The 20,964-nt window shown below is 41.1% G+C and overlaps 1 protein-coding gene across 1 annotated transcript; it reads left to right on the top strand.

Moving 5' to 3' along the window:
• The first annotated feature begins 454 nt into the window (after positions 1-454).
• syt9a (synaptotagmin IXa) lies at positions 455-20,432 on the top strand. Its single transcript, XM_073464821.1, has 8 exons — positions 455-602; positions 9,262-9,486; positions 9,601-9,735; positions 10,049-10,052; positions 10,832-11,387; positions 19,668-19,788; positions 19,880-20,051; positions 20,294-20,432. Exons 1-8 carry the CDS (start codon positions 455-457, stop codon positions 20,430-20,432), a joined length of 1,500 nt encoding a protein of 499 aa, XP_073320922.1.
• Positions 20,433-20,964: the final 532 nt, after the last annotated feature.

Genomic DNA, 20,964 nt, shown 5'->3' with positions numbered 1-20,964 from the left:
CTAGAGCTCGTTCCCGCTCGAAGGCGTGAAGACATCAGGTGAGACCACCTGCTGTCCGCGTCCAGTCCGTCTCCGAGTGCGCGCTCACGTCTCAGCACCTTGGACAGCGCGCGGCGCCGCAGTGGCGGTGCGTGGATTCAACCGGTGGCTTCCGACCAGAGCGGCGGTGTGAGTGTGAGGGGGACCGACTGAGTGCATGTTACATAAAAACTCTTCGTGCTCCACATGTGGGAGAGGCTCAATTTCTGGATCACTTGGACTCGTGTTTTGTCGTTGCTTCTCGCCTCCGTCCATTTCATCGTGCGGGTAGGCGTGCCGCTGGATGCGTGGTCGACTCCGGGAGCCGTGCTGAGCAGCGTGGAATAGGCGGCGGAGTGGTGCGGCGGCGGCGGTGGTGGTGGTGGTGGTGCTGCTGCCTAAGAGACACCTTCATTTATAAGGATGCTGGTGGGAAATGCCTGGAGACAGAGATGACGAGATTTGTCAAAAGGCGCTTGAACTCCTGTCAGATCTTTGCTCGAAGGGGGAAGTGCAGAACGAACACTGTCTGGATTTTATCTACTATTTCCGAGACCTCGCCAGGCCACGGTACACGGATTCAGGTGAGGCATCGTTTTTGCACGCTTCATTCAGAGGCTGCGTTTAATTGAAGCGGAGTGAGCGCGCCTGTGACTTCTCATCCCGCGCGCCTAAAACTCCATAGGCGGTCCGAGCATGTTGGGGGAGAGTGCTTCCAGGAGCAACATCCCTCGTTTTGAAATCATACTTGCATCATTTTTAATTAGCTCACTCATTATGCAGTTTAATTACGCTTTTTTATTTGATTTTTTTTTTTTGCAAGGAAGATGCACCCTTTTTTCTCTTTCTCACCGGGGGGAGATTTTAAATTCTTATTCCTCTTGCACCAATTGGTCGAGTTCATTCTGACACATGTGCACAGATGCCGGCAGCCACATTGTCATATATACAGTGTAATGGGTGTATAGGCTGTAATTCTCCTCTCTGGATGAGTTGCGCTTGTGCCTGCGCTCGCCGGTGTCACTGTGCCATACTTGTTTTAAAGTTCATCTCACATTTAATTCCACGTCCAACCTGAAGCAACGTGAAGCATTCAATAAATGGGCGTGCTAAACTTTAGATAGGCTATATGTTGCAGGAGAGGGCGTTTTTTTTTTTTTTTTTTTTTGATACCCAAAGCAGACATTCAGTCACGTGTGAAGAATTAATGTGACCACAGAGTCACGTTTTATAATTACCAACACCTAGGCTTACCATCTTTATCGGAATGGCATGTGTGTGTGTGTGAGAGGAAGATAATGTGAAGGAGGGAGAGAGCACGGTGACTCCACATACCTACTCCATCCATTCTGCCTCCATTAGTTTGCATTATTATCAGTCATTAGTCACCACATGAAAGCCTTTCTGTGAATTCCCACTCCTCTCCTCTCTGCTGTCCCTCTCTGCAACCCTCTCCTCCAACCTTTCCCTCCTTATTTCCTCTATCTCCCAGCTGCTCCCTCCTCTCTCCCTCTCATTCATCATATAGGCCAAACCTCTCATGTCTTCTCCATTTGACACTTTCAAAAAGTGGAACTGCTATTAGCGGGTGCTGCAGTGGAGTAAGCTATCGGGGATGGCTCACCTATATGAGGTTTAATTTCAGTTCCACCTGGCATGTGTCACCCCACATGATGGAAACACCCGTAATAGAATGACAAGGGAAGTGAATGAAAGGAGATTAAAGATCAAAGGTCCAGCAGCATTTTACTCAGAGTTCAGGATGTTGCTGGTTGGGATTCAGTGTATTTCTTAAGGTGTCATTTATATTGGAAATGTCAGCTTGTCGTATACGTCTGCTTGCAGAAAGGTAATTGGAGTGATAAATGAACATGCAAGTAACAGGAAAAAAACACAAAAATGAATCAATATATCCCTCTCTTCATGTGTAGCGATCAACATTCATGTAACTGTATAAACTTCAGATGTTTTGGGAAATATGTTTGTCAGCTCTAATGAGTGTTAGCTGAGAAGATCAATAAAACTGCCACATCTGCCCATTAAATATGAAGCTATAGCAAGCAGCAAGTTAGCTTAGCTTAGCACAAGGGATTGAAAAAGGCGGTAACGACTGGCCTGGCTCCATCTAAGATGTCAAAAAGACAAATCGGGGTTGTAAGTAATTTTCACTCTTGAGTTTAAAGGTGTGATACATAAGATCTGGAGTCCTGGCATATTGAAACAAACAGGGGCAGCATATCACTAGAAAAACATCTAAATAGCTAGTTAGCTCAGTTAGCTGTGCAGCTAGCAGTCCAGACTGGGAGCTCAGGGCACCGGGGAAGTGTTTGTCTTTACACTGCTAGCACAGGAGCTTTGGACCAGGGCGGACTGGAGCTAGCCTGTTAGCATACTAATTTCAGTAGATATCTCTGTGTCAATCTTTGTATCAAAGCCGTTATTTCTTCATGTTCTGTTGATAATTTAGCTATTTTTTTTATGTTTTCAACTGAAATTCTTACATATCGCACCTTTAAACAAATTATATTTAAAGGGGCTCTGTGGAACTTCTATGTTGTGCTGAAAACCGGTCATTACTTTACGTTAGCGGACTTCACTTCTCAACTAAAGTCAGTTTTTGTTGCTCTCTGTTAGCATAGCAGAGAGAGGCACTAAGAAGAGACTCTCGAGAGTGTGCACAAAGTCACATCCTTTGGACTGTCGTGGAAAATCCTTCATAAAAGAAATCCACAGCACAGCTGCTTTAAACAACTTAAACAAATCGTCCACAGGCTCGTATAGGCAACTGAGAGAGACGGGGCTGGTCTCATTTTTCATGTCGCGTTACAATCCACTTACACATGGACAATAGAAATGTGATTAATACGTGTAAATTGTTCCACATTATTACATAAAGTCCCTTTAATGTGTCAATTAATAAGCTTTAGAGGTGCTGGTAGACTGATTTTGGTACTTTTAAACAGACACAGGCCAACTGTTTCCCCGTGTTTCCAATTTTTAGGCAAAGCTTAGCTGGCAGGCTGCAGGCTTTAGCTTCATAATTACCTTACAGACACAAGGCAGTTAGCTATCATTTCATCTAAGACTTGGAAAGAAAGCAAATAAGTGTATTCCCCGAAATGTGGAACCGTTCCTTTGAGGCTCAGCATGTGCACAACATTTAATAGTATTTGGATCCACAGTAGTGAGGTTAATTATCGCCATCTCATTAGTTAGACACGGACCAGCGGGTCAGTGCAACTTGCAACTAACATCCTGTGAGGATAGAAAGCAGAAGACGTTAGGGCCCTGAGGACAACCAATCAGAACCACCCACATGGGTAATATAACATGTTGTGTATGTGTTGAGAAAATTAATTTCGAACGATTGTAAAAATACAGCTGTTGCTCACAGAGAGATATAATTAAGGCCAATAGCAACATCTCAGGAGGTGGAAGTTCCAGATATTGCTTTTTCAGCACTTGCTTGCCTCCTACACCACTGCACCTTTGAAGGTCCTGGGCTCTAAAATTGGTCCACCCTCTTTGTTGTGGTGGGGTCTCTGAATTCTTCCAGATGTCTGTAGATTCCTCTCCGACAGGCAGTTCTTGTGCGGCCTGCCAAGCTGACTGTGGGCTCAGTGTCCTCAGATGGCAAGTCCCTCAATTTCTCCACATTATTATCCCAAATCGCACATACTCTGGTATACTTCACAGAATCGCAGAGAGCAGAAAGGACAGTTTGTCTGAGTTCCTGTGCGAGGTCTTATGACAGCGCCCACACACACACACAAATACACACACAGAGCAAGTCCTGTTTTAGGCAGTGCTTTTGGATTTGGAAGATTTTAGAAGTAACACAAAAAGCAGTACTATTATTGTTAGTAAGTCTTTTGAAATTTGCTGTGATTGAAACAAAAATTAAGCTTTACAGCATTTCTTCATAAAGTCAGGGCAAAGCAACACCTTCGCAACACATAGTGGTAATATTATCTTATTAAAGGAGACATATGCTCATTTTCAGGTTCATAATTTATTTTGGGTTACTACTAGAGTAGGCTTATATGCTTCAATGCTGAAAAAACTCAGTCTGCTCTGATTGGTCAGCTCACACACGCATGAGCCAGCACCACTAACAACAGCAGAGCAGCAGTTCTTATGTGTCAAACTAGATGACGAGGCGTTTCAGGAGCAGTGATTTCTGTGGGAGACGGGAGCTTCTGCTGGTGCGGACTTTGACCTTTTTAACTTTCAAGACCTTGATGCACAGGAACCTATAAAACATGAAGGAAAGGAAAAAAATGAAAAAACATAATGTCTCACTTAAGCTATATTCCTGTCAGCTGTGACACAGGAGGGGATTAGTGTGCAGCTTTATAAATCTAAATAAAAGTTATCATGGGCACTGCCAAGTAACTGTCATGCGTTTGGTTTAGCCGTCGAGCTGTTTTCATAGACGACTTGTTTGAAAATCAGTCACCGTACAGTGTCCCATCTGGTGGTTTCACTTTATTGTCCAAGCTCTTCATAAAGTCAGCTAAAAATATGTGGCATGCAAATTCTTAATCTACTTAATACGATACTCATTATGTTTACTATGATTATCATTTTCTTGAAACTATATCAGAGGCCATTTCTTATAAAATTCTGCAGTTTTGGCAAACAAAGGGTGACGCTGTGCTAAATAATGTGAGGGTGGAGTTACCCAGAAAAAGCAATCATTAGTGTCTCTACTGAAATGGGATAATTTTACTCATTAGTACAATCAAAGCAATTACACTGATTATACACTCATTTAGTTATTATTTTCCTTGCAAATCCTCATCAATGTTGACTGTACATGCAGGGACGGACACAAAATCCCTTGGATTATTACTGTAGGCAACTAATGGCACGTTGCACAGTCAGCACAGAAACTGGGCACATGTCTGTATCGCTGCCCTCGCAGAGAACGAGGCCCAGCCAATAATAGACATGGTTAGCAGACTGATGCTATTTAAAAAAAAACACACTGTGCAGAAGCCTGGACTGTGCAGATTTCAGATTTACCTCAAAGATGGAAGATATTTCAATACTGTACATAAAACTACTGCAGTAATGCATGTAATGAGTCAATAACTAAAATGTATAATAATGACAGAGGGGGTTCGGCAGATCAATATTGCATAAGCCATCACTGGACGGGCTGTTGTAAGATAGGATGCATCTTTCTTCTTCACGTACAATGTCTGTCCTCCCCGTTTCAAACCGTCTTCTCCCACAACAGTTGTTGCTGGGCAACAGTTCATTCCTGCACATGAATATTAACATGATAATAAAACAATGTTCAATTATCTAAGAACTGAGTCATTCTTCATTTTGGTTTGTCAGCATTCTTTAGCATCATAGGAATATATAAAAGAAAATTGTGGTAACGCACTTCAAAATGTGACAGCAGTGATACAATACTTAGAAATGTCACCCCTAACATCGGCTGTAAATGATCATGTGAACATTTCGATATATGAACATCCAACACAAGCAGCAGAAGCATTTGTATCAACTCTGACTCTCTCACTTTGCTTGGGAGCTGATAAGAGGCAATTCATTCCCATCTGACATAAAAAAATAATAACTGAAGGGAATGAAAGGATGGGATCAGAGTTGTCTTAACACAGTAGGCCTACTCACACATGGACATTGAAAGACTTATTGGTCGCTGCGTTTGTTCTTCCTTTCCATATAAGATATGATGTGATTGCAACTCTGTTGTGCTCCTCCATACCAAACTACATAACATAGTTCAGACAAAGCTAACATGATGCGTCAACAGTCTGAGTTAGCCAAATCAAGTGGCTACTGTCCAAAGTTCCCAGTCTTAATTTAGAACAAAATTCCTTCTTTGTGTTAGCATCCCTCTGCCACAGCAGAGCAAAGAAACACTGTCAAAGGAAGCATTTGGATAATTTTTCCTCAGTGGATCATAGCTTTGGAGGACGTCCATTTAAATTGTCTAACTCAGTGTGCTGAAGCCTCATTTTTAATTTTGGCTGAACTTGAAAATGAATTTCTGCACAGCGTGGACCGTAGAAGTTCCGTAGCGTTTTCCTCTGTCGCACAGTGGAGGGATCACTCCGTGGCTAGTTTGGAAAGGAGGAATGATAACATTTCCTTTTCAGTGACCATGTGAATATTGTGTTATGGTAGACTTGAAAAATTAGAGGGCAAAACTAGGTGAGAAAAAATTAAAGGGGACATTTATGTCATGTCATGGACGGAAATTGCAGTGCCTGGCAACAAATTAACTCTTTGCTCCTGATGTCTAAATGGGCTTGGCTGGTATTAAAACGCTTTAAGGTTCAGAACAATATACGTAATGCTAGTTATTATTTGACAGCACTATCATTATCTGTTAATTTCAAAGCAACTGGCTGTTATATTTTGCCCTCCAGTGAATGCATATGTGAAAGGTACTGTTTAAGACTAGATTTAATTAAGATGCAGTGGACACCGTATCACTCATGTGCAGACTGTGTTGGAGATAGATAACAGCCACTCATGTTGTGAACTGCATTCTGCTCTGCTGTTATCGTGTTGTCGAGTGATTACACAGATCAGCGCCTAATCTTTTCTTTGCCTCAAAAACTCACAAATGCATAGGAGCACAGAGAGTGAGGAGGCGCAGCATATAGAATGTGTATGTCTTTGATTTTTACATGGACCCATTACATATAGTGAGATAGTCTTAAAAAGACTCATCTCAGAAATGTACTCCGTCCATATTGTCATGTGACGTAAACGTAACAGATGAAGTCTTCTGGCTGATTATGCAGATTAAGAAAACAATGTTCTGGACTGCATCTGAATCTTTATCTTTAAATGACTCAAATGATATCAAACATGCTATGATACAACATCTTTATGCAGTTTTTTCGCAGCAAAACGCGCTGCATATGACATTATTTTTGTGGAACTTATCAAAAAGCCATTTCTTTTTTATTTCGCATCATAAATCCTGTTCGGGCTGTGTGTTTTTCAGCTGCGCACCACTGATACCAGATCACTATGAATAAAGAAGGTTCATGGCTTTAAAAGTATAGATCATAGAAAATGTGATTACTATCATGTTGAATGTTCTATTCCTGATGTAAAATGGGCAATTTTTCACTTTAAGACCTGTTTACGATCATTTACATAATGTGTTAAGACGTCAAACTAAAATTACCTAAATTATATGCTGTGCACCTAAATGAAAAAGTAAGGTACACCAGTGCAACCAGTGTAAAAGGTTCAGTCTGCGGCCCTGCCTCTAACCATTCAAAAATATACATTGACTGAAGCAAATTTCACGAGAACTGAACTTTGTGAGAATTTATGAGAAAACATGATTTTAAACTAATGACATGTTCCACAAGTCGGCTACAGAGAGGTCTAAGAGAAAACATAAAGTAGATTTGCATATGTTTTGTATCTGTGATTGATGTTGATAGTACTTTTTACGCAGCACAACCCCTCCCAAATTCTAAATAAGTCTGTTATTTGAGGTTTTTTTCGTCAGTTTATTCACAGGATTCATAAAAAGGTAGTCTAACTGATCTCAAAAACAATAACATCACTTTCATCATATGTGCAAGACTGATTGTGGCAAAAGGCCAGGGTTATCACTTCATTACCTTTCTACATAATGGGTTTAATAATCAATAAAGTCATGTCAATGAATAAAGAAAAAATAGGAGAGATCTATGGGATCTGAGGAATGGGGACGTAAAGCCAATTTCAACAAAACACAAGGGTTACATGTCGATAATAAAGTCCTCCCTCTATTTGCTGATATAAATTCTTTTGACAAGTAAAATTCATCACAAGGAGTCACAGCTTTCACCTCGCACCATTGTGTCGCAGCAGTTTCTATGACTTATCTTTCAAAGAAGAATTCTTTCAGGGAAAGTCACCCACTTCTTGTGTGCAGAGATGATTCAGAAAGCCCTTGATGACTCTGTCGGTTCACACCTCACCTCTCTCTCCATGGCGACTCTCACACCCTGTGCTGGTGTAAACAAATGCACTGCAGGAATATTCAGTGTCATGCTTTGAATCCATAAACTCTTGAAAGACTGGAGCCTGGTGTGATGCTCCTGTAAAACTTTTATACTCCCACATCCACTGCTTCTGCTCTTGCCCACAGGAACATTAACATAAGTGTATGTCGTGCCTGAAAGTTACTTGAGAAATTTTGCTGGAACGTGTCTGGGTAAACTACTTCTGCAGCAGACCTGGTGGGTCTGGTTGGGTTTTATAACATGGCTAAACAACAGTGGTGGATGTTTCAGTGGCAGGGGCGAAGAAAATAAAAAGGGCACCACATGTATGCAGGAGGGGCATCAGCGTGCAGAAAGTCATGATATATTTCTAGTGAGGAGAGGCCATGGTTTGTGTGCTGGAAGGGCACCCTAGAGGTAACTTTATCATGTTGTATCTACCGTAGGGGCATCCAAGAGTCCACCAGTGCTAAACAACATAAATAACAAAGAAAAAAAAGAGTTTGGAAGGCAATTTTAATTAAATGCATCTTCTAATTCTGACAGCTTTAAGGGTTAAATCAACATGAATTTCTCTGTTTTGCATTATGTGTTAACGGCATCCTCTACATGTCGACCATTTTATCGATCCATACTCATTTGTCTAATTCACAGTTGTAGTCACAGACTCAGTATAAAAAGGTTGTAACCTCCATTTACTTGAACACTTTAAATCCCCCCTTTCGAATACTGTTGTAAACAGTTTATATTGTTGTGACTAAAAAACTGCTCAAGCCCTTGACAGTATTCCAGTATGTCAGTGAGAAAGCGTAAAAAAGACTAATGCTGCTTTTGTTTCAACACACTTTTCCCCTGTTATCAGTAAAGCACTAAAAATTACAGCATGGGCCAAAATCCACTTGGGAAGCAGATACAGAATGAGGCTCCACGGGATAATTAAATAAATGTAGCTAATCCTAATTAATCTTGTTGAGATTCTTTGTAACAGTAAAGAAAAGAAGAAGAGGAAATCTCACATGGAACTAACTCCGCCGTTATAATAAATCAAGTTTTAGTTAGGTAGTGTGAAGAAGCTTGATTTGTCACACAGGTGAATGAAAAATCAGCCTAATATATTACATACCTGAGTGTTTTTGTATCGACACTGATAAAATAGGGGTTTTAATACACCTTAATATTTTAAAGTTGCGAATGTTGTTGAATTCATTGTAAGATCCTTATTCCTTGTCTCTCTCGTCACCCTCAGATATATCGGTGAGTCTGTTGTCACTCGTCGTCACTGCCTGTGGCTTGGCCCTGTTTGGCGTCTCCCTCTTTGTCTCCTGGAAGCTTTGCTGGATACCATGGAGGGAGCGTGGGCTTTCCCCCATCACCAAGGAGCCCCATGGGCACCTCAACCCCACCATGAGCCCTCTGCCCTCGCAGGTGGCGCCCAGGCAGCCAGTTTACACAGCCGTGGACCCTCCGGCGCACAACCGCCGTGAGTCGTCGCAATGCTCCATCGCCAGAGAGCCCACTCCCGTGGCGTCGGTGGTATCGGTGGAGGCTCCGGTGACTCCTGTGTCGCCACCACCTGTGGTCTTGGCCACACCAGAGGCAGCTATGAAGATCAGTCATACATCTCCAGACATCCCATTGGATGCCCAGAGTAAAAGCCGGGAGAACGGGGTTCACACAAACCCTCGTATGCAGAGGCAGACCACTGAACCTCCACCCTCTGGTCACTCAATATCTGAAATGGGGTCAGTAGAAGATTTTTCTTTCCTTCGGTGTCTTAGTCAGAGCTAATAGATTTGTCCTTAAAGGTTCCATATTGTACTCGTTTTAAAGCAGCATTATGTATCTTTTTAACCTAATAATAACAGCTCTTATTTGTATTGTACAAAATGCCAATTTCCACATAATGTTGCTTTAAGGTTCATACTCGTATGAAGGGTGTTTACTGGAACATTATCACATCCTTTACTTTGCAACAAACACGTTGTTTTTCTCCATTTTAGTGTCTGTCTCTTTAAGGCCCCCCTCTCAAAAAGCCCAGTCTGCTCTGATTGGTCAGCGCTCACAGGCCTGAGCAGGCACTCGCACCTTGTTTCCACATCAGCTCTGCTGGTGTTTTTGCAGTGTGCTGGGGGCATCTCTGAGGGCGGTGCAAGTCCAAATGACTTGTTGAAGGCACAGTTTGCAAATATGCACCGTGCACATTTCCCTGTAGGTCGACTGTTTTGATACTCTTACGGTACAGTACAGTTACATAGCATCTAGATCTGCACTATAATCAAAAATGACAGGGAAATCTCGCTTTTTAAAATGTGTGACCTTTAAGAAACTTGTAACACTTCTGCTTCTATTATACTGCACTCTATTGCACTGATAGGTGCTCTTCTGCATGTCTCTCAACACTACTGCCAGATAGAATAACATCAATATTTGACAATTCTGCAAAACCTTGTTCAATGCCAACATATTTCAAATTGTTACTCTCAAAACTACAGTTTGTTCAAGCTAGGAGGAGATTGTGGTTATGTTAATGAAATTATGGATAACATTTTGTTAGTGTAAGGCCACTAAAGCACTTGGTTTCAGTTAATAAAGAGCAAACATCAATTGCAAGTGTGTAACAGCACTTGAACTTTGGTCTCCTGCATGAGGGCTGGCCACACTACACACCTTTCCACCAGGCTACATATAGGCTATACTACCTTCTGCATTGGCACACGGGTATATGGGTGTAAAGACTTACATGCCCTTCATGATTCAGCCTGTTGATGTTGCATGATGAAGTTGTCCTGTGTGTTCTTGATTTCCTCTGCCCACAGACAAGGGTCCATACGTAGACATATGAACCTCTCTAACCCAGACTTCAATGTGGCTCAGTTCCAAAGGCAGGACTCCCTCACCGGGATGGGACTGGGCCTCGGTCGCCTCAAACCTGAGCTCTACAAACAGCGCTCCCTCGAGGGAGATGAAGGCAGTCGCAGGGGTGGGGGCTGTGGGCGCCTCAACTTTATCCTCAAATTTGACTGCGACCTGGAACAGTTAATAGTTAAGATCCACAAAGCAGAGGACCTCCCAGCCAAGGACTTCTCTGGTACCTCTGACCCTTATGTTAAGATCTACCTGCTCCCCGATCGTATGACCAAGCACCAGACCAAGGTGCACCGCAAGACGCTGAACCCTGTGTTTGATGAGGTCTTCCTGTTTCCAGTGGCGTACTCTGAGCTTCCCACACGCAAGCTGCACTTCAGTGTCTATGACTTCGACCGTTTCTCACGCCACGACATTATTGGCCAAGTGGTTGTGGACAACTTCCTGGATCTGGCCGATTTCCCCCGGGAGACAAAACTCTGCCGGGAAATCCAGTACGTGTCTACGGTGAGTCAGCGCTTTTGTTCAAACTGATGTCATGTTCAGATACGTTGTGTTATATTTAACTTATCATTAACACAAAAGGCAAAAGGTGTTTTATTAAGTTTGACAGTTTTGTTGCAGCTTTATTGAGAGCCACATATGAGTGCTTCATTTCAGCACAGTCTGCCTCTAAATGACAGTGTCGTGAACAAAGTAAAGTTGACTGCTTTTTGAAACACACTAAGCTGTCAGCTCGGAATAAACAAGCAAAGAATAAGTTGGTAGGTAAGGTGAATAGGTCTCACCGTCAATGTTTTCCAACAAAACGTCTCAGACATCTGCACTGACATGAAATAACTTTAATACATTTGGTTTTATTCCCCTTGAGGAGCCATGTTTTGTAAATGTGCTCTGTTGGGGAGGGGCAGTGATTTCAAACGCCTCCTAGATGCAGATATTACTTTTATTTGCGAAAGCTGTCTACTATTATTACTTTAAAGCCAGTTGATACAAGTGAAGGACAGAGAGGCACTTCCATTTGGTAACACAGTTAACGCATTTACTTTACTACTTATCTAAATTCAGTGCCTTGTGCTGGAACCACCCACTTTTTTAAATGTATGTAAATTTAATCCAGGGTTAGACCGCCTAAGGTCAACAGGATTTTAAGCCTCTCGCCATGTTAAACTGTGTGTGTGTGCTTAGCTGTGTTCTTATACATCTATCTTTCTGAGGACCAATTTGAATTTTAGACCCAGTGAGAGGGGATATTTTCGGGCTAGGGGAGAGAGGAAACGAGTATCTGTCTAAAAACTGACTTGAGCACTGAAGCTGGTACTTGAAGTCACCAGTGTCATTGTTACTTGCTTTACCAGCCATCTTTCTTGCTGCCTCTACCCACATAAGTCAGAGCTCTTTATTATGTTTCTGACTGCTCCCTGTCAGTGATGCTTTCTGCAGCCGATATCTGACAAATCTATTGTGTAACAGACAATATGCGCAGATATGTATGGGTATATGCATCTCGGTGTGTGAGCTTAACCAGCTCTAATGTGCAATTGATCCCCGTTTGTCATGGCATGCCTAATCAGCATTAATAAGGCTCCCTGCCATTGATTGCTGCAGACGTTTCATTCTATCCCAGGTAGGTCAGGAAAGCCAGATCAATGAGGTGAACTGTTTAAAGAAAAACTATGTTAATTTTTCTTTTTGCAACATGGGTTAAATATTCATAGCTCCAGCCCCTTGGTTGTATCTGTTCGGATTAGATTTTACTTGCCAGAGTAATTGCCAAGATCTTGGTTGGAATCACGGCAATACTAAAAATAACATAACAAACACAGACAGTCGGTCAGACGGTCTGTAAACTGTGAACTCATTTTCTCTTGCAAATAAGTTTAACCTGCCTGACTGCTCAGGTTTGCTGCCTGGTTGGATTTTATTTTTAGCAATGTTGAGGTGTTCAGAAATATCCCTTGCGAGCACAATGTTATCATAACCAATAGAACCGATGTCACAAGTTGTAATTTACTGTATAGCTTTTTCTCTGAGACATCACTTTGACTTCTGCTGAACTGAAATGGGAACCGCCTGACACAATTTAGCAACGACTAAGTCAGAACGTTAATAACAGTACATAAAGATGCATTGGGCCATATGACTGAGCAGCTGTAAGTGTCTGTGTATCTAATATGCGAGGTATCCTCTACCTCCACCGGTGTCCAAGTTTGCCTCCTGCAGCTCTCATCCTCGCTGTATATGCAAATGACTTGACTGCACTGCAGCCATTTCAGTTTAATGAGCTTTGTCCCTCAGTAACCTGAATTTGTGTGCCTAACTGATCCAACTGTCAATCCAGGCTAAATATAGCCACCGCTGCAACGTGATGTATGGAATTTAGTCGGGAAAAGAAATCTGTTCAAAAATGAATTGTTTTCTGCTTTGAGAGAGAGAAGAGAGAGCTGCAGCGTTTAATTTTCCTATTAATCTTCGGAGTCATTCATGCTTTCAGTCAGAGTAACTGCTCTGTTGTGTATCATTTCTGTGTATGAATCTTATTATAGCAGCCAGATGGTTGCTTGCTGTACAAGAGCTGAAATACATCAGAAAGGCATCTGTTGAACATGTTTTGATAGTGATGATTTGTGTAACAGCCATATAATAATCGAGAACTGTCTGTCTGAGCATATCTTGCACATTTTGTTCCCAAATATGTTATTTATATGAAATCAAATCAATGACATGCTTAAATATTTTGCCCAGAAAAGCAGCTTAGTTATATATGTAGTTGAATACGACAAAACACCAGCCTCAACCAGAATGTGATCATCAGTCACGTTCATGAGTGTGTATGGGAGGTTGAGTTATATATATATATATATATATATATATATATATATATATATATATATATATATATACATATATATATACATATATATATATATATATATATATATATATATATATATATGAGATATATTTCATTTGTTCATTTTTACAGGGACTATGCACAGCTTCTTAGATGTACCAGAGACAGAGACTATATCTGTGTTAAGAAAATTAACAGTTTGAGTTTGAGTTTCACAATCACTGTCACGTGAAGTAAAACTTGCTTACCTCTACCGAACCCTGAAACAAACTGAAGTCAACTTTAGCACTTTAAAACTTGAAATGTAAAGGAAATGACCAAGGACATTTTGTTCCCTTATTCTGGTCTGTCAGGTTGCTTACATGGCTGCAAATCACCAGTACAGCTTTTTTCTACAATGAGCCACCAGCAAGTTAAGTTAAAACTTCACTGTACAGGTCAGTTTTATAGGTTAGCCAGCTAATATTTTGTATAACCTTGGGAAAAGTCCCAAGGTTTGGAAGAGTCTAGAGTTATACTTATAGACCTTTCATTTGTTCATTTCCAGAAAGGAAACAATATTTATAAAGTCTGTGTGACATATGGTCAGCATTCTTTTGCTTCAAAAGCACTCAAGAGAGTGCTGTGTAATATAATAAACCCTACATTATAATAAAAGCGAATACTCTGCCTTAGACCAAACTCTGCCCCATTGTAAGAGGAGCACTTCTCACAGACCTTGAAAAGTAATATCCAGGGAAGCCAAACTAAATAGGCATCTGAAAGGGAGCCACAGATAGCCATCTCTCACGGCAGCTAGTAACGAACAATCAGGCCACCAAGCTAAAATAGTTTACCTTTTCTTTTCTGAAGATCATTTGTTAACAGTTCATACATTTTACTTAATAATTTCTGTGTCCCTGCAAAAGTAAGCGGGGCGAGTGGCTCTTCTGGTTTAAAAGCTTAGGCGTAGTTGACATAATGCCATTTTGGTTATCATCATTTATACGCATGCAGTGTTCTGTGAAGTTGACATGGGGTTGTATTTTTTTTAGTGTGCCAGATTAATATCGCTTTTAATTAGTTTTATTAAAATTTGGACATCTGATGATTTGCTCTTGTTTTTCAAATGTGTGACTTCAGTAATGAGCTCGTGGCGTGGTGTTTATCTTTCTATTCTGTGGGCTTCTGGTTGCAGCAAATATCAGTTTGCCAGCCAATGGTGTGACACACAAAAAGTCTAACAAACACTGTTCTGCAGACCATTAGCAGCTTCCTACTCATCGCCTCAAAATATTTTATTTCTGCCTTTTTTTCTCTCTCTGTCTGTCTGTCTCTCTCTTTCTTTCTTTCTCTCTCTCTCTTTCTCACACACACACACACACACGCACATAACATAATGTATCCTCCTGCTTCACCTAGCTGCTATATTTGTGCAACCTGTGAGCTCTGAGAAGGAAAGGAAGGTTGCGTGGATCCCTCCAACAGTCTTCTTTGTTTGACCACACTTGCTGCATTGAAATGTGTGTGTGACTGCTCAGCCCCACACAGTATAAGCCATATGCACAGACATCATAACCCCACTTGGCATCGAGAAAGGCAGCAGCTGTGTCCCACTTTCTTGATCCATTCGAATTCTAACTGGGTTCTGCAAAAGTTACAAAAATAAGAAGTATATAAATAGAAAGATGTCAATATGAAGAGTATATTCATTTGAATTTTGACTGTGGTGATAATGGATACTATGGCCTCACAGTATAGGGCACATAGGAAACAGAAGACGTACTCGCAACACGAAAAAATTAAGACTTTAGAAACAGCTGCCTGAAGATCCTCGAAAACAAAACAAAGACTTAAATCTTTGGGGGGAAAAAAGTTTAAATTGGTTCTTCTCGCTAAATTTAATTAGGTGCAGCTGAGTAGTTGATTGATGTTTGCTGACACTTGTCGTCTTGTATCATTTCCCCAACTCAATTAAACTTCGCTAAGCTCAACTTTATTTATAGGGGTCTTTAAACACAACATAATTGACAAAGAACAATGAAAAGTATCGTTAAAAAACACTGGAATAGTTTTTTGTAAGCTCACTGCAAAAAAAAAAAAGCGCACCATACCACTTGTGTTTGTATGTCACGTTGTTTGTAGTGTGCAGTACTGTGTGTTTCAGGGGCATCAGCGGCTTGAGGAGCAGCAGGGTGACAAGTTTAGAGTGCTCTCCCCGTGTTTGTAGTTCCAGGGTCACCATGTGTTTCTCACAGGCCTCAGCCTCTAATGAGCCCTTTAAGTTCACAGGGGCGAAGTACTCCAACTTGACAGGTAAAGGAGTCATACAGAAGTGAGTGAATGCACCCTCAGCACTGTTTGGAAAGGTAGAGAGCCATGCTCAAATGCGATCTATTTGACCCCTATCACAAAGCAAAATCATGCAAAAACACTCTCCCCATGGCAGAACTTGCACTGATTAGCTGAGCAAGTACATGCATATTTCAGTGTTCTTCTCTGGAGGTAGAGCCGCCATGCCAATAGAGTTTGTTAAAGGGCAAAAGAGCCTGTCCTCCTCAGAAAAACGACCATATAAATCGGGCAGCTGCCTTTATGTCATGTTTGGTGTTAGGCGGTGACCTCTAACAACTTACAACTGTAGAGGAGGAAGAGAGGAGAAGTACTAGGAAGAACGAAAACTGCGTACAGGTAGGGAGACGGGGTTGGTGAAGTCAACGGTGAGTTCTTTTAACTTGCTTTGCGTGGCGTAATGTAAGTTACCTAACAGAAAAACGTAATGATTCTAACCCAAACCACAATGTTTTCCTAAACCTTACAAAGTATGTTTCTCACCTAAACCTAGCCAAGTATTTGTCTTGATTAAACCTAACCAGGTATTTTTCTTGCTGAAACTTAACCAAGTATTAGTCTTGACTAAACCTAACCGAGTGATGTTCTTGCCTAAACCTAACCAAGTCCATACAACAAAGGTGCAGTATGTGGGTTGCTGTTATGCTGCCATACAACAGCCATGTTGTTTTGGTAGCAATATGTGTTGTTTTGGGAGACGCTGACAATCGACCTTTTCAGTCTCTTAGGTATGAGGGTGTTGGGGCAAAAGCCTGTCTGATATAGATCACAGGGATGTACACTGACCTGTGCACTTGACTTATGGTTTTATGTAGCTATCAGTTCGATTAGTCTTCATTTACTTATCATGAGAAAGCTGATTTCGGGTCCACATTTGCAGGAAATAAGAGACATGAACAGTCAGTGAGTGAGTAGGAGATGCTGAGAAAATGACACAAAGATATTTTTCCTGTCATGCGGCAGATAGAGACTTGAGGGGAGTATTGATTTTGACAAAAGTATTGATATTTTGTGTAAACTCTAAACTGCTGGTTGTTTCATGGGACAGTACTGTCACTTCTGCCCTCCATCATTGATTGTCAATCAGTGTTGCCCAGTTAGAGTAGAATGGTATGTGACAGCTGGTGATGGGGACCAAATATTCACAGTATCTGGTGTGCTCCGTTCTCACACTGTGCAGTTTTTTTTTCTGTTTCACACCATTGAGCTCATGCACACACAGACACACACACACACACACACACACAGCACACACAGACGCTTGTACAAATGCTCGTTCTCAAACATTTGCACACATTCCCCACACACACATAAACAAGCTAATCATCTCTGGACACCAGTGCTGGAGAGGTAGGGCATTGTGTATGCGATGCAGTAGAGCCAGTTTGTTATAATCACTGTACAGATTCATTGACTTAATTGATATGGGGGATAGAATTATCATTAAGTCATGATTGCCAGTGGGAAGGAGCATATGGTTTGTTTCATTGCCAGATTTGGCTCATTTAGCTCTGCAGAGACAGATTGATGGAAAAATGTGTTTTTTATGATTCTGAAAATTCAAACTACAGCTATGAGTGGCTTTTTTTTATGCATTTGATTTTATTTATCATTTTTGGTTGGTGGTTTTGGCTTCGATGGGCCAGGACAAACAAGTACAGTATGTAGTCGCAATATTTGCACATACTGCAATCCTGAAATTTGGGACAAACCTTATCAGAGACTTGCAGTGTGACATTTTGACCTGCAGGTATTAAATGCCATTTGTTGCCTAAGAGGGATCCTGGAGCACATGAAACACAGCACTAATCTTTCTCTTCCCACCTGTATCTCGAGCGCGCACAAAGACCGTGGACCATGAAGCATGTAAAGCCCACAGGATCCTTCTGGGATGTGAAATGCATTTTCTTTTCTGGAGCCTTTGTCAGTTAATCCATCATGCAAATTAAAATGCCTTATACCATAGCCTCGTTGAATACTTGATCTTGATTGTAACAAAAGAGCCACGCCAAGATACAGGGCGATTTAGGTCTCAGGGGAGCAAATCTTAGACTCTTTTTCTTCCTCTTGCTCCGTCTCTGCCTCGCTTTCCCTCTCTCACACACAGATTGCAGATAAAAACAAGTGCTATATCACAGAAGAGGACATTCATGCTTAGCAACGCTGGGATGACAAGAGAAGACTGAATTATTTTTAAAACAAGGACAGTGAATGAGAGAGAGAAGGACATCGAATGTAATAACTATTTTATCCAGACCTATTTTCATAATGAAATTACAATTTAATTAAATTTCTGCAGACTTGCAAAGCTAAAAGACTGATATTATAATTATGTGTATCATTGCACTGTGTCTCATACTATGCAAAGAGTTTATCTCTCTTTTTAAACAAACATTTATGTTTTAAACAAACTAATCCCAGAGGCTCCAGTTAAAGTTCTACCTAAATTCAGAAAATCTTTTCTCACGCAATGAAGCTCAAACAACAAAGATCAATCACCCAACAGTGTTTGACGCTTACCCAAGGCTTGCTGCAAAAATGAAATGCCATAAGTCATTGATCGCTCCTGCCAGCAGATAGCCAACAGATATGTCTCTCTTAATAAGTGAAAAGTAATTACATTTCTGTCCCATCCCTGTCTACAAGGTGTGTTCAGCCACAGTCAGCACATTGAACACATCGTTCTTGGGCTACAGGATACAGCTCAAGCAGACTAAATTGCTAAGATAAGTGTGTCTTACAAATGCATCTCAGCTTGAATAGAGAATGGACTTTTTGCAAAGGTAAAACCAAGTTCAAATTAAATGTTTTATTTGTCACTCTCATAATACTCATATATGAGCAAACTTTTGATCTCCACAGCAACAATTTTCAACAGACGCCATAAAAGAAAGTCAAAAAAAGAAAAAAAAGAAGAAAGTCCTTAAATGTCTTTATAAACAGATATGAAAAACCTTCTACTTCCTTAATTTTCACACAATACAAGGCTCATTTCAATCTGCTTTAGTCTCCTAATATATTCGAGGAGTGAGATGTCGTTATCTCTTTATCTCAATCCCAGTTAATGGAGTAGCTCTGCAAAATCAATGTGGCACCATAGATTCTTAGTTCTTGGTTTTCATGTGCAGACACTGATTAAATTCTCCGAGCTTGCCTTTACAAATGATTACACTGAAAGTTGATAACAGGTGACAACCTGATTCAAAATACAAGCGTAATCTTCCCGACGTGCCAGTTTATCAGCGAGAGATTCTACTGTAGGAGTTGTTGTCTTCACCAGACACGTTTGTGTGCTTTCCTGGTTCGCACTTCTTTACTGGAGATATTTTAAGAGCAAGTGATAAGTGAGTTCTGCCTTCCTGGGGCTGAACAGAATGTCGGATGAAATGTGGGAGGCTTTTATTAGAGCGATGTGACAGAAGTGAGTGTTCCTTGAGAGAAACGTGTTTCAACTCTGCAACTAAATGTCAGATGGCCACACCATTAGTCTTCACCTTTGGCTGGTGCAAAGTACTGCAAAGCAGCAGTGGTCGATACAAAAATGTGTAATAAATCATCAAGAGAAATCTTATAGAGAAAATGTGTTTTGTGTTGTCTTTCAGGATAATGTGGACCTCGGCGATCTGATGTTTTCGCTCTGTTACCTGCCCACTGCGGGCAGATTGACCATTACCATGATAAAAGCTCGCAATCTCAAGGCCATGGATATCACCGGTGCATCTGGTAATTACAAATTGATACTGTCTAGAAGTACAGACTCTCAAAGTTGAATGAAAATGAATGTCCTCCCGCTCTGTTTCTCTCACTTTCCTAGATCCGTACGTGAAGGTTTCACTCATGTGCGAAGGTCGCAGACTGAAGAAGAGGAAGACATCGACGAAGAGGAACACTCTGAATCCGGTCTATAACGAGGCCATTGTCTTTGATGTCCCTCCAGAAAATATAGAGCAGATCAGCCTTCTGATTGCAGTGATGGACTACGACCGGTTAGGAGTTTTATACAAGTCATACAGCATTCTGAAACTCTTTTGCATGTATAGTTTTTAATTTAAACTTGCTGCAGGACAACAATGGAATGTTTTCATTGTAAGATCCTGGAATCTCTAACTCTATTTCTGTCCCCTGAGTAGTTTGACACTTTTTTTTCCATTTTTTTCATCATTATTCTTGCAGAGTGCAGGGTCAGTCGCGATCACATTATTCCTCTTTCTCTCTCCTGCACCTACAGTGTAGGCCATAATGAGGTCATCGGCGTGTGTCGAGTTGGCAACGATGCAGACAGCCTCGGTCGAGACCACTGGAGTGAAATGCTCACATATCCTCGAAAACCTGTCGCCCACTGGCATCCTCTCGTTGAGGTGAGGTGACCTTACTGTGATGGCTGTGACATGTGTGTCCATGCATGCGCGAGGACCAGATTTGGAGCATGAACACATTTTTGTACTTGCTGAACATAACACTGTCAAAGCTGTTGTGTAGCTCTTACACATGCACTCAGGCCAGAATTGAAATAAGACAGTTCATGTAAAATGTCAATGTTTATGTTAAGAAGCAAACAAAAAGCATGCAAAATGTAGATTTCCAGGAAATAATGTTCGATAAGGTAAAGCTTTATTTAGCTAAGTGATGAAATTGGGTAATTGGATGATCAGAGATCTAAAATGGCAAACACATGGATTACTGACATTTAAGTAAAAGCTTTGACAAGAAAAAGTAAGTATGAGCAATGCAAAAGATTTAGAGAGGAAAAAATAACACTGTTTTGCCAAGGCTGGAGAGGACTGCAGGATAAAAAAAAATGTGTAAATGAATTAATGATTATGATCATCACTGCCCAGTCATTAAGGCACAGTGGGCTCATTAGTATTCAGTGATACAGAAACGTGTTGTTACAGGGAG

The sequence above is a fragment of the Pagrus major genome, chromosome 4, assembly GCF_040436345.1.
Source record: "Pagrus major chromosome 4, Pma_NU_1.0".
Lineage (NCBI taxonomy): Eukaryota > Metazoa > Chordata > Actinopteri > Spariformes > Sparidae > Pagrus > Pagrus major.
The sequence above is the reverse complement of the archived record's forward strand: the minus strand, read 5'-3'. Positions and strand labels throughout refer to the sequence as shown.